At 34.9% G+C, this 14,547-nt stretch overlaps 1 protein-coding gene across 1 annotated transcript in view; it reads right to left on the bottom strand.

The window, feature by feature from the left end:
- The window catches only part of ARAP2 (ArfGAP with RhoGAP domain, ankyrin repeat and PH domain 2), a 123,694-nt gene that overhangs the window by 47,500 nt on the left and 61,647 nt on the right, over positions 1-14,547 (bottom strand). Inside the window, exons 15-19 of the mRNA XM_009321394.1 lie at positions 12,279-12,423; positions 11,305-11,407; positions 10,462-10,660; positions 8,335-8,398; positions 115-278 (exon numbers count right to left, since the gene is read on the bottom strand). Of these exons, the coding sequence (XP_009319669.1) occupies positions 115-278; positions 8,335-8,398; positions 10,462-10,660; positions 11,305-11,407; positions 12,279-12,423 (675 nt within the window). The remainder of the gene's footprint in view (positions 1-114; positions 279-8,334; positions 8,399-10,461; positions 10,661-11,304; positions 11,408-12,278; positions 12,424-14,547) is intronic.

The raw sequence follows: 14,547 nt of genomic DNA, 5'->3' as shown, positions 1-14,547 counted from the left end.
AGGGGTATGGTTTTACTTTAGGTAATATATAAACTCATTCAATAAGATCTGATGATGTTGGGGCTTAGGTATTATACAAATGATCTTAGGTTGAATAAAATCCACTATACTTACCATACTGTGTAACAAACGCTATACAGCTGTTTACTATAATAGGAACATCATTTTTGCTGAGCTGCTGATCTTGTAATGCATTACCATCTGTACCTGCTGCTTTTTCAATTGCAGTATACCAGACCATGAAATCCAGCTTCGTATGGCCATGAATGTATAGTGTTCTGAAAAGTATAAAAATATTTTGAATGCAGAAAAGAAATAGAAAACTGATGTTATTGTACTACAGCAACATAGCAGATGTCAAGAAAAAATAAGAAATACTTGGAATAAGACATCAAGGCACTTTCCACCACATAAAGCTGTGGTGGTGGCCTATTGTTACAGCATCTTTTTTTCTTCCAACTACATTTGTACTAGCAGTGTCACAATAAATGAAAGAAGATCCACAAACACTGTCACAGGCCTTTGAAAGGACCTGACCAACATTTTAATTACTCTTCTTCAGTCTTGCTCCTACACTGTGCATTCTTAAGTCCAAGTCAGAGTTAAGCAGGAAAGAGAGGTTTACAGACAACTTTTAATACTGGAAAAGGCTTTCCTTCTTTTCTATTACCCACCCCCCCACACTTCTGTAGAGGAGCTGAGACACATTGAACTTCCCTCCTTCACACGTATCAAAATGATCACCCTCAGCAAATCACACAGCTAAGGAACATGTATGAAAAAACTAAGAGCTGAGGTAGAGTAAGTTAATGCAACTCTTTAATTACCTGTTTAACTCGAAGCATGGCCCTGTTCTGATTTTATTATTTAAACATGTTACAATAATCTCCTCTGTTTACCCTTGACAGGCTAGCTTCTAAAAGACAATTCCAAAATTGAAAAGTTTAAGGGTGTATGTCCACCCATATGCATGTATGTAATAAACAACTGGTTTAAGTGTTAAAATAGCAAGCAAATTTTTCTACATACACACTCTTCGTCTCTCACTAAAGAAATGTAAGAGATTAATTTTCTTTAATGACAATTTATTTGCTAATTAGGAAAACTTAAAATGTTCTACTGAACTTCAATAAAAATACTTTCATCAAAATAGAAACATTCATTTTTATTATTTTATTTAGGAAAAAAACCCCAAAGCATTTTATATAATGATGGAATATTTAATTTCAGATTTTTTTTATTAGCATCTTTCAATTTTGCTTTTATAAACGTTTCCATCCTAGCATTCCTATCTCAATAGGAAGCGAGGATGCAGTCAATGTACACACACAGACGCAGGATCTGAAGTATTCTCAGGATCCACCATACAGACTTAGCCATTCAGCAGCAGAGCAGGAGACACTAAAATATTTCACCTTACTGAAGACCCTTTTTAAAAAGTCTCTACTTCACAACTTCGAAACTCATATTAACCACCACACATGCCTGGCTAGTAGAAACACTCAGCCTCCCTCTTCCATTAAGAAAAATCAGTAATTTGCATAAAGCTCTCAAATTTTTACAGTGAAATGAGTGTGCCTAATTCAATACTTTCAAACATTTTCTGAAGACCTGTCAGAACCGATATCCTACATGGGTGGTTCTCAACCAATGGCTTCCAAACCACACATCACCCTGACGTCCTCTGGTATTGCTGTAGCCATATATAAGAGGAAATGAAAGAGTTTGGACTGAGTGGAAAAGAGTCTGACAGTGCATGTCACACTATTCCTTTAGTACTATTATTCACAGATCAGCAGAGCTTAGGACTATGATTTATAAAAGATTTATGTTTCTTCCCAACACACGAGATGCACACGTGTATGCATATTACTGTCTTTTTATTTTCCCTGCAGAACAGCAGGATTCACATTATGGAATTATATAAAAGGATAAATGGAAGTCTCAACAGATTATTTTTTATCTAAAGAATTATGATATGTACAGGAAGCAGCATACTGTAAAGTGAAAATATTATTACTTCTAAACAAGAAAAGGGCAACTCTGCTGTATATCAATGACTCAGTACCAAAGGAGGAGAGAGGAAATATCGTAGTGTATTGACCTTCAAAGGTAATTTAAACTTATCTGTATTTTTTCACAGAGATATGAAAGTCTAAATCATGTGCCTGTCAATCAACTGTCGTGATATATGAATTAACTAAACTATGCGAAAAAGACCATCTTGTATTCTATGGGTCTTCCCCTCAATGCATCACATTAGAAAAAAACGCGTTAGAACTACCAAAAGATGATGCCCTCATTGTTTTCTAAATTTTGAAAAGTTGTTGAGTTAAATTCAAATTATAGAAGAAGAGGTTACTTAATAATTGACAAAGAAAATGGTGTATCTCTTTAAGTGGCAGTCCTATAGCAACAACACAGTCATGAAAGAGAAGTTGCTGGTAAGAAATATAAATGTGAAAAATCTTGCTGCTATTGTGGAACTCAGATCATTCATGGAAGGAAACTAATTATTTTCAAAAAAATTATTAACTTTGCCCAGTTAAAAATCTCCAGAGTGGTCACTGAAGAAAGTCAGATAAGTCAGAGAAGCAATTTCAGCATTTACTACAACGCCATAAAGGAGAAGAAGGGAAAAAAGGAAGTGAAACCAGTACCAGACAGTTCAGAATTCAGTCAGTTTACTGTGGAAGTGGCTTAGTTAGCTCATCTCAAACTGCAGTATTTTTGGCAGAGAGAGCGCACACCTAGGATACATTTAAATCATAAAAACATACAACGTACAAATAAGACGTTTAAGCATTCCTTCTAATTTTGACACTTTCAGCCAAACTTAACATTTTTTTCCTACTTGGAAAGCATTTGTCGATCTCAATGAACCTGGAAGGTGGTATGAAAAGGAAAGGGGAAACAGTTACCAGCAGAAATGCAAAACTTTCCTCAAAGCACAGTAGAAGTCTTCTGTAGAACTTCATGAAGTAATACAGACAGTTTTGCAGATCTAGCTTCTGCTTTTCATGTCAATATCATCTCTTCCACACAGTTTTCAGAGACAGTAGTAATAACAAATACATGTATTTCTCACTGAACTCATTGCTATTATCAAAACATAAAGTTATATTAAATGCAAGGCTTAAGACTAAGCATATAAACACAGGCTGAAGTGTACTGATGTCCCAGGTACCACAAAACTGGGCACCTTAATATCAAGAATACTTCTAAGCTTATAGAAGTAATCATGTTTGAAAGAATTTTTACTGCATTGTTTACAAAGATCTACCTATCATGCAGACTAACAACTACTTTGCACAGACTCTGAACCAAAATGCATTCCTACAATATAAATTCAGTGCCTTCTACAGTACGTTTATGTATGTGCTACTTCTTCCAGTTCAAAAAATTGATAAAGAGCACACACTTCATAACAAATAGCAATAGTGACTACATGGTGAATAATGGCAGAGTTTTTGCTCTGTTAAGTGTGAAGAACACACAGTCCATACCCAAGAAATCAATAATATAAGTACTCAAACAAGAAGGCCCACCAATGTAGATTTCTGCCTTAGTGAATTGAGGCAATTGAATTGGCACAAACGACTGCAGCAGTCCAAGATCACCTAGGCTCAACATCAAGGAAGCTACCATTAGCTTTTCAACTTTATCGTGGACTACCATCACATCCTTCCGCACCAGCAGTCAGACAAACAACATACATGAGCACACGTCATCCACAACAGTGCAAAAGCTTATCTTTAACCCATCTTGCAAAGTCCACTAGCTTTAGCTATGTCTATATGCTTTGTTGCACAACTCTGCCTTGGTACAGTAGTGATACTAAGTGATTCTGGGTAAGGGTTGCGGGGAGGAAGGGTGAGAAACAGACATCAGCACAACTCAGTGCCCTCCGGCAATTTTAAAGTTATTCTACTAATCTACATGTCTGAAAACAGAGGTACTAAGAAGGTATCATTGCTGTGAAATTATATAGGAATAATCAAATTGCAACTAAAGTTGCAATTTTTCCTTAAAGTATGGCATTAGAGATTTTGCATTAAATTTTATATATAGAAGATATATTTTAAAATTACTGTACGGAGTTGTTTTCAAACACCTTTCCTCTCTTCAGTGTACAGATCCCTCTGTCGAACTACACAGGAGTAGCTTCTTCACCTATCTACTATGCAACTTCTGTTTGGATGGCAACAAGAGATCGAGTATCACCAGTCACTTTGGGAATTTTACAAATAGACAGGAGAGCTCAAGGGGAAAAAAACCCGAACTGAATATGGAGCGAAACAGAGGATATCTTTGTGTGACAGAGGGAAGTGTCAGACATAGAAATCTGGAAAATGGTTTGCCACTTCTAGCAAGAAGTCAAGAAGCATTTTAACTATGAAAGCAGAACTAAGAGGAGACAAATGACCATCTGATTATGGCATAAGAAAACAGCGTAGTGAGAAGTCAGGATTTCTAGCTGGGTTGGAGATAGTTCTAACAGGTTGGACAATATGTTCCAACAGAGATCAGAGTGCAATAGAATTTCAATAGGTGCTACAAAAGGGAGTGTGCTCCTCTCTAATTTACTTTAGCAAAGATACCCAAAACCACACATGAAACATTTTTGAAATCTTGGGGGGGGGAATAAATTCTAGAATTAGAAAAGGTCTAGGATTATTGTAAAAATTTAGGAAGTACACTGAGCTTCAAAAACAACAACAATCTTCAAAAGAGAAACAGTCCTGTTGCTTTAAAAATGTTTTAGCCTGGTTCGGGCTCTCATGACATGCTATTACTTTGCAATGTACAACAGTTTTTATAGTATGATTACCACCTCACATTTCTGAGCTGGTAGACTTTTGCTGAACACGTCAGAGAATAAATGAACAGCAAGTTGCTTTTTTTGGGGGAGGGAGGGGGCAGAAGTGGATTGTATTCATAACTAAGACACTTCAGAAAAATCTCACATGCCTTTTCGTAGTATTCTGTCTGAATTCTTGCATTTTATACAAGCTGGAAAGCACTATGCACCTTACAGCTCAAAATCAATTGTAAACTCTTCCTCTGAATAGTTATGGATCAGATGAACGTTCAATTTGTGTACCCTGTGAATTTAACATACACATAAATTTACTAAGTATTTTTTAAAAGTCCAGAATTCATAGATTTATTACATTATAATTATTTCAGCAGTAAGACTTGAAGTTTTTATAGTTCTGAAACTGTTTACTTGCGTATGCAATCACAGTTAAGTGAGAAGTCTGTTTCTAACAACTTAAGTCATTCTTTTGCCTACAGTAGCCAATGGAAAAAAGGGTCAAAAAAAAGGTGTATGATACGTGTAATGTATGATCTTCCCTAATTAATCAACCCAATGACAGACTTGAAAAAAAAAAGGCATAAGTATTTGTAAGTAACGGAAAGTTAGTTTGAAGTCAGTAACAAAACAACAGAAGAACAATATGAGCTTCATTAAGAAAATACTGAAGGTATTTTCATCGTTTCTTCTAATAAAATTTAGCAAGATGTTGTAAGACATTGACCACATTTATCTCTTTATGTAAAAAAGGGTAGGGTTTTTTTTCTTTTGTTTCTGTGGTTTTTTTTGGTGTTCCCCCCCCCCCCCAAGTTTTCCTAATTCTGGAAAAATCTTACTCATTCTGTTTCATTCTTGACATACTGTTTTTTTGGATTTTATCATTTATCCTGCATTTAAGTGACTAACAAATTAACATGAAAGTTGTCAATAGATCAGTATTTAGTGTCTTTTCCAAGTGATCAGTCTATGCCAAACTTGGCATTAGACAAGCACTGCTATAAAATAACAGACAAAATAGGAAAACCTAGAAACTATAATATATCACTTAGTTGATGCTGATGACTTCTCAAAGTTATTAATTAATTTATCTAGGTGTCCTGGTTTCAGCTGGGATAGAGTTAGTTTTCTTCGTAGTAGCTGGTACAGAGTTGTGTTTTAGATTTAGGATGAGAATAATGTTGATAACACACCGATGTTTTAGTTGTTGCTAAGTAGTGCTTACACTAGTTAAGGACTTTTCAGCTTCTTGTTCTCTACTGACTGAGAAGGCTGGAGGTGCAGAAGAAGCTGGGAGCAGGCACAGCCAGGACAGCTGACCCAAACTGGCCAAAGGAATATTCCATACCATGTGACGTCATGCTCAGTATATAAACTGGGGGGAGCTGGACGGGGGGCCTCTGCTCAGGAACTGGCTGGGCATTGGTCGTGGGTGGTGAGGAATTGCATTGTGCATCACTTATTTTGTATATTCTTTTATCATTATTATTATTATTTTCCCTTCCTCTTCTGTCCTATTAAACTGTCTTTATCTCAACCCACAAATTTTTCTTCCCCGCCCCGATCCTCTCCCCCATTCCACTGTGGGGGGAAGTGAGTGAATGGCTGTGTGGTGTTTAGCTGCCTGCCAGGTTAAACCACAACATTAGCGTTTGGAGGGGCAGAAGGAGGATTGCTGGTTTTGTTTCCATTTACAATAATTGAGTCTAAAGATAAAGGTGATTTTATATTTAATCATTTTCTACACACACTCATTTGTCCTGGTTTCGGCAGGGATAGAGTTAATTTCCTTCCTAGTAGCTGGTACAGTGCTGTGTTTTGGATTTAGGCGGGTGGTGAGCAATTGTACTGTGCATCACTTGCTTTGTGTATTATTATTATTATCATAGTATTATCATTTTATTTCAATTATTAAACTGTGTTTATCTCAACCCACGAGTTTTTCTCACTTGTGCTCTTCCAATTCTCTTCCCCATCCCACTGGGGTGTGGGGGGAGTGAGCGAGTGGCTGCGTGGTGCTTAGTTGCCAACTGAGGTTAAACCATGACAACATTACATTTCTGATCACTGCAAGATGCAATATCATGCAACTGTGCTGAACACCTGGATACTTTTGGAGTAATATCTTAAGTAAGAATCACTATGCCAAAGCTTATATACCCATATGGTTTTTAATGGATAAGATAATGTGAACACTATGCAATTAAATTCTTTATGGCAGACTTCAGAGAAGAAAAATTAAACATGTTCATGGCCACCATAAATCAGCCAGTGCCCCTACTGAAATTATTTTCAAATAGTTCAGAATTTCCATTAAACTATTAAAGCAGTTCAGGGAAAACGTACCCTCACTTGACAGAAATATTGTAATGAAAGAAATAATAAAAGCTGACTTGGAGCTACAAGTTTTGCTCAGCGCTGATATCTATGAAATTCGATGCACAGTTTGTATTCATCTATTGGACTGCACCTTGAATAGGATACCTCTGGTTCCCTGGTTGGTCTATGCAGCTTACTTAATGCTGAATCTTTCAATAGGCTTCTTTGGAGGGAAAAAAAAAAAAAAAAACAGGAAAAAGTGTTTGTTTCTGATCTGCATCATCTTACCAAATTCTGGAACTTAAACAGCATCTTAGGAAGAGTTAAAATTCAGAACACACAAGTTACAATCAGTTTCTCCAACAAGTTTCTCCAACTCTGAATAGATGTCAAAGGTATCTGTGGGTTTTTTTTTGTTTCCCCAACAAAGATAAAAACAATCTTCCTTTATTAATCTATTATTGGCTGTTCAGAAGACTGTGTAAACACTGCACCACTTCTTACACCAATAATCTATCATTGAAATAAAAAACCCCCGACCTCTTACAAAATAAGAATTATTTTCAATAATTTTACTTTTCTCTTTAAATTCGTACCCATATATGAGGCAGAAATACCCTACCTCACTTCAAGTTTCAACCTCCCATATCACTGTATTTGACAGAGTCATCTCAGCAGAATATTACCTACTTTGGAAGCAGACGTGGATCATGTTTGCTTCACAAGTATCTTTTTTTCTAGCTAGCATGTTGCTAACTGAGATCAGACATTACAATAAGACTAACCAGGGGACTCATGCATACCCTCTCAATCCTAACCTACACAGATTGAGACACAGAATTCTGGAACATAAGGGTGATAAAAAAATTGAGAAGTAAGTGGTAAATGCTCCAAAGAGGTACTCTTTCTTTACAGGGTAAAAGAAGTTAAGTCCCTTTGAAGAAACCGTTATTGGCAGACTAATCTGACTGGGAATAATTTCCTCAGTGGGAAAACTGCTTTTAATTAAGCAGTACTTGTTAGCATTTCCTGACACAGACATAAAACGTAATTAATACACACTTTCCCTCCTTTAAGAAGTCTGAATATTTACTCTCTCTCTAGCAACCGTAAATGAAAAAGCTCCATGACTGATCAGCCAGAATTCGAAGACATCAATATAAAAGCAGATCAAAGCTTTATTCAGATGGGAACCTTACCTTCCTTTTTCAACGAGCAGCAGAATGTCTATTTTCTCTCCGTTTTGTATGACACTACTGATTGCTGAAAAAAAACCACATACACATTCATATGATCTACACAGACACATACATATAGACAAGCACATACATGCACATATAGACATGTTTTTTCAAAATTATCTTCAGTGACAAAAGGAGCATGTAATTCTTAAACATTTCAAATGAAGAATGCTGCTGATAATGGAAACAAAACTCCACAAAATGCCACAATGCACTCACATTTACACGAAAAATTAATACAGAAAATTATAAAGAAAGGTTAAACAGGTAATTTTTAATGTTAAAACATGCTACAGTGTTTTATTATATTAAAATTAAACTTGTAAATAAAAGTTTTAGAAGACAATGATTCAGAAGTAAGCTGGATTTCAGAATCCATTAAGTTACTTGCACTCTAGTGGCTGCAGATATTTACAATAACATAACGTGAGTTATACGTTATACTGTGAAGATCACTGCCACCCTTCTTTATGTTGCCTTATGCTATTCCTGCTAAAAAAAGCACCCTGCAAAACACCTGCATTATACATAATACAGCAAATACATCTGGATAGTTCCCAGTAACAGTGCTTACAAAACTACGCTATGCATTATACTAAAAACGGTAAATTAAATGTAACCTGTTTACTAATTTGAAATTCTGAAAAGTTAATTCTTTCACAGTTTAGGTCTCTCATATAATCCACATCTTAACTAATTCCCAGAGTCAGTAAAGTCCTTAATGTCAATGAAGCTCAACAAACATATTCTGATGCGTGTTATATGATGGTTTTGTATCACACATACTCCTGGCCTCATTTACATTTACTGAGTCAAATACCAAGAAGGTAAGTGACTATACTTCCACTAATGATTCATTATTTGGCAAGTTTCAGTTATACAATTCAGTCTTAATAGTGGAGCAGATTATTTGGGGGAAACCAGAAAACAAAGAAAAGACAGGAGTAGGGATATACAAAATTTCCAAGAAATACAACTCTGTTATACAACTAATATTTAAAAATCAAAACCCAAGCAAAAATTATTTTCAACCAAAAGCTAAATGTGTGTTTCATTTCTATACTTGAGATATACACAGATTTTGGATGCTCATGTGATTAGGGTAGGAGCAATTACAGTTGCATTATCAAAACAAATATCAGAAACAGTTCTACTGCCTAACCTTTTAATTCTGAATCAAGATCAAAAAGTATTCACAAGTTAAAAGACAGCTAGAGGCATAAAAATATTCCTGATTAAAAGCCACCTTCACGGCGTTATTCACAGCAAAGGTAAGGTGGCAGTAAATAAACTGTAGAAAGCCCAATAGCATTTAGGCAAGTTCCTGCAAAACAGTCCATAATCTGACAGCATTTGCAAAGAGGATCATCAATAAAGAGCTAAATTATCTTCTCTATGTTACTTTAATATAAAATCTCAAATTATTTTTACTTTCCTGCATAACATATTGCCTTGTTCAATATAAAAACAAGTAGGGCAGATATGCTTAAAGAGGATTCAGAGCATAATTACAGACAATGATATAAAATTGGTCATAGAAGACCATTTGTATAAATAGTCTTATCTTTCCACGTCATGATATTGAGCAAAGAGTATTTTTAGTATCAGGAAAAAAGAAAAGCTATTAGTCTGTGAAATAGTTTTCTGAGAAAAATAATTTTTCCAGTTCATTTGAGTATTTTAAAACTAGGCCTGTCAATCATCTCAAGAACACGTTCTGTAGTGAGTATTTCTGCCCTGTCAAAAATATGAGACAATAATCCCAAAAGGTCATATATTATTATTCAATTCTGTACTCTTGTAAGAAAGATACCGCTGCAACTGGAGCAAAAATTGTCTTCTCTCATTATGAAGAGAAGACAAAAATCTCTCTAGCGTGTGCCACTAAGCAGGGAAAAAAATCCAGGACAGAACTTTACCAACTCCATATTTAGATGAGAGTTGGGAGAGCAGCTGGCTCATGCAAAGGAATAGTTACCGAGCTCCCCACTGTTCCTGACTTTAAAATTTAACAGAAATGTCCTTAACAATGAATTAATTCTGTAGAGTATTTCCTGAATTCTATATGTTAAGCAAAATTCTTACTTAGTTCTTGCAACCTCCTTAGATATATGGAATCTTCTTCAGCATTCTCCATTTCAAGACAAAAATAAAGGCTCGACTTCTCTATAGCAAACCAGCCTTTTCTCCACTGATCCAGGTTATGGCAATCTTTGTAGTACAGCTGGCCAATCAGGTCACAGTCTCTCTCTAATAAGCATTCAGCCACAGGGGGAACAAAATGCTACCAAAGAAAATGGGGTGAGTCAGATGAAGAAAAAAAACCCTCTTCCCCTAAAAAAAAAAAATCAAGATATTGCAAATCTATAAGATTCAAGGATGAAAGCCACAGGAAAAAAGTAAGACTTTCAGATTTATCATTCATAAACCCATATATACACTAAATATAAATTATAAAAATCAAGTATAACATTTCTTCCATTCATACTCTACAATTCAAACATTTTTGTTTTTTAAACTACAATTGATGTAATTAGTAATGTGACTATTAGGATTTGGTACCGTATAAAATACAGTACTGCTTTATGAATTCTGTTTCAGCAAATAAAATAATAGAATTGCAACCATAAACAACTTAACTGAAATAAATTCGTATAGTGTATGTCTTTATACTAGAGCACCTTTAATATATTCTTAAGGTCGGCATTAAAATGTTACTTCAACTCCTTTTCCATTTTATTTTATTCTCTTGTTTCAAACATTAAATCACAGAAGTTATTTCTTCCTGCTGCACAAGAAACCTTTACACATGAGATAGATCAGTATTCATCAACAATGGCTTCTCAGAGGGTTTTAAGCTAACAATGACACTTTATTCTTCATGCAAAGGCTCCTGGCCTAACTGGAAAAGATAATTATCAGTATTACCTTAGCTATCGCCCAAGTCCATTTTCTTTGTGAATATGCAGTTTCAGCTCCAAATAGAAAAACACGTTCTGACATTAAGTAGATTTCAAAGGTAAATATGTCCCTAAAGCAAGCAAGAGGAAAAAGGCAGCTGTATTTATTCTTCATAACAGCAGACACACACGAGTCCCATTTCTCTATTTTTTCATTATTTCATACCTATGGAATGGAATCCATTTGCATTTCTCCTCCCATCTTACAAGTACAACCCAGCTAATAACAGAGTATTTTACAACACAACATGATCAAAGTGCTTTTCAGGTCAATATGTGTTTAGAGGCTACTGCATAATAGTTTTTTCAGTAATTCTGAAATTAATAAAAATGTTTACATATAGTCATTAAATCTCCACGTGATGTTTTTAACGCACAAATGCGATGTGAGAGAGTTATAAAAGAAAAACAAGACCACAAAAAAAAGTTATCTTCAAACTAACACAATGTTCAACAGTTACACTGTTGTCCTCAACTGCAGAACAAAGAATGGTTTTCAAAGACCAATAGATCTGTGACCAAAACAGAAAGCATTATGGAGAACTCTAATCTGCTGCATTATTATCAGGAAGAAACAAAGCAAGAGTTTTGGCTTAAGGCAGAGGTCAATCCCAGAAAGAAAAGTGAGTATTAATTGTTCGATTTATCATCATGTAACCTTTTAAGCACTGAAAATATGCATTACAGTTTTAATAAGAAAGATGAATCTAATTTATGCTGCCTTTTTAAATTGCCCTAACATTTTCATTATATCACTATTAAAAAAAAATAATCCCCAAATACCACTTACCACTTATTTCTTTAAGTCAACATAAAACAATTCAGCCTTTTTTCTAAATGGCATGTTCAAAATTCAGGAACAAATGAACTGCTCTGAAAACCCAGAATAAAATCTTTGATATACCTGAATTTGTTTATTGAAATATTAATTTGGGAACCTACCCTCTATTTAAAAAGAAGTCTGACTTGTGCATTACAAGACAGATAACTTCATTGATGTCAATCATACCATTAGGAGTGGTAGTTTTATCATTTTCATAGTAGCTCAGAAAGCCACTTTCCAAAGTGCACCATCTTTTGTTGCAATCTGTGATTAAAGAAATAATAGAAAAGTCAGTTGGCATAATAATAAAAATTACCTCTTCCTATAGAAGTTGCCTCACAGGATGCATAGCTGTTGTAACAGTAATACATTTATGATGAAATCTCAGTCTCATTGACTTCAGTGGGCCAGGAATTCAGTGTCTGTGTTGATACTATTTAACCTACAGAAACTCCAGCACATGGTAATTTAAGAAAAGAATATTTCAAATATAAACACGCTTATTTTTACTTTATGAGTATATTAAAGCGCTTCATAAGTTAACTTTACCATTGTATAGGGCTTTAACTTCATTTGCTGTGGAACTTGATGGGGGAAGCTGGTACCCAATACCATGTTACATGTTTAGCAGAAGGGAGTTAAGAAAAAAAACACACTACAAAGTTAGAAACACTGAAAGCTACAAGAACAATATATTCTGACAAGAGCAGATAGCAAAATGAGTGAGTGAATCATGGTATGCAGTAGCAAAAAAGGGCTACTCTTTATTTCAAGTTACTGGAACTAGAGGCCAAAACCAAGTCAATCTGGCTTCCATCGTTTGGAACGCTTGGGTGTCCACTCACTGTCACAAGATCAAGGAAAACAATTTCAGCCTTTCAAATAGTCTAGAAAAAACAATGTTATTCATGCCAGAACTTGTATTCATTGCACACTACTAGAAAACACAAGGAAAACACTATCAGAAGTTGTGTTACTTAACATGATTGATTTTTTTTTTAAAAAATACGCTACCAAAATAGTAGAGGATGACAAACTGAAGAACAGAAAAACTAATAGGACAACCCTTTCTAGGTACATCAGTGGTTGAGCTCAATTCTCTCCTACTGCAGGCCCAAGTGTCAGATAGTAATGAAATTGTACAGAATTTATTCCCATATGCTGGGGGAGATAAATGGATACATCATAGACAGGCAGTAGCTATAGCCATTTCAGGATGTCATGTTCACATTAGAATGAATTGGAGATCTCTCTTGTTGCTATTCATATATATATACACACCTGGCAAGGGTAAATTCATTTAGCAACACTGTAGTTTACAAAATACTAACATTTGTAGGGTGCTTCCAACGTTTAAGAATTTACAGTTGCTAAGCATGGTTAAACTATGTAGTTAAGAATTCTACCTTCAAATAACTTTGAATTAGGTATATTGGAGTACCTAGTAATTGCCATCTATACTTTAAAAAAAAAAAATACAAGGTGGAGGAAAAAAAATCTGCAGAGCAACTTAAAAGTATTATTTGGCATATTTAATTAAGACCAAATGTCTACTCCCTCTTATGAACCTAAAATATGAATACAGCACACGACATAGCATATTAATGACTATTTGCCACTCAAAATATTCATGCATTCATTCTAGCTTACATCTAGTTCTCAGAATATAATTTTAGGTGCATCTATTACTGCCACTGCAGAGAAGCAGGTCCTAAGAGAAAATACTCTCTTTACTTCTACGGTCTTAAAATTCCTATACAGCTCCAAATATTCTGGTAAAGTATTTGTGAGAATTTGGTAAAACAGTTCTGGAAAAAAACCCACACAAATCAAAAAAAAAAAAAAACAAACTGCAGTTGTAGTTAGCCAACACTTACTTAGTATGTTATCTGATATGTCATCCAATTAGTTTTTCTGTTGTTTGCTATATGATTTATACACGTTTTATAAATGTCTCGGTACTATTTTATTAGTATTTATTTCTATCATGCTACTTGCTATCTAGTTTTATCTATATTCTGTCTAAATACACATTTTAAATACTAAAATATACATAAGACAAAAGATTTGAAAACGTATAGGTTTACAGGAGTTGAGCATCAAACTTGGAGGTTTTGATTGTTTAGGGGTTTTTGTCCCCCAGCTTTCCCCCTCCCATCCCCCAAAGTCTACTCTACAAAATAGCTCACTGCTTCAATATTCATTAAACTGTTACAACTCTCAAGGACGATTTTGGAATGTCAAGACTTTTAACAGGGCTCCATAAAACCTTTTACACTAAACACAGGTAAAAACAAAAAAAAAAAATCAAACCTGAGCCACTAAACCTCTAACCTTTACTTTTTGATCCATTGCATCAGAATAGCACCAGTGTTTGAGCTCTCTTCC

Source organism: Pygoscelis adeliae, unplaced genomic scaffold (assembly GCF_000699105.1).
Source record: "Pygoscelis adeliae isolate BGI_AS28 unplaced genomic scaffold, ASM69910v1 Scaffold133, whole genome shotgun sequence".
Lineage (NCBI taxonomy): Eukaryota > Metazoa > Chordata > Aves > Sphenisciformes > Spheniscidae > Pygoscelis > Pygoscelis adeliae.
This window is presented reverse-complemented; position numbering and strand designations above follow the sequence as displayed.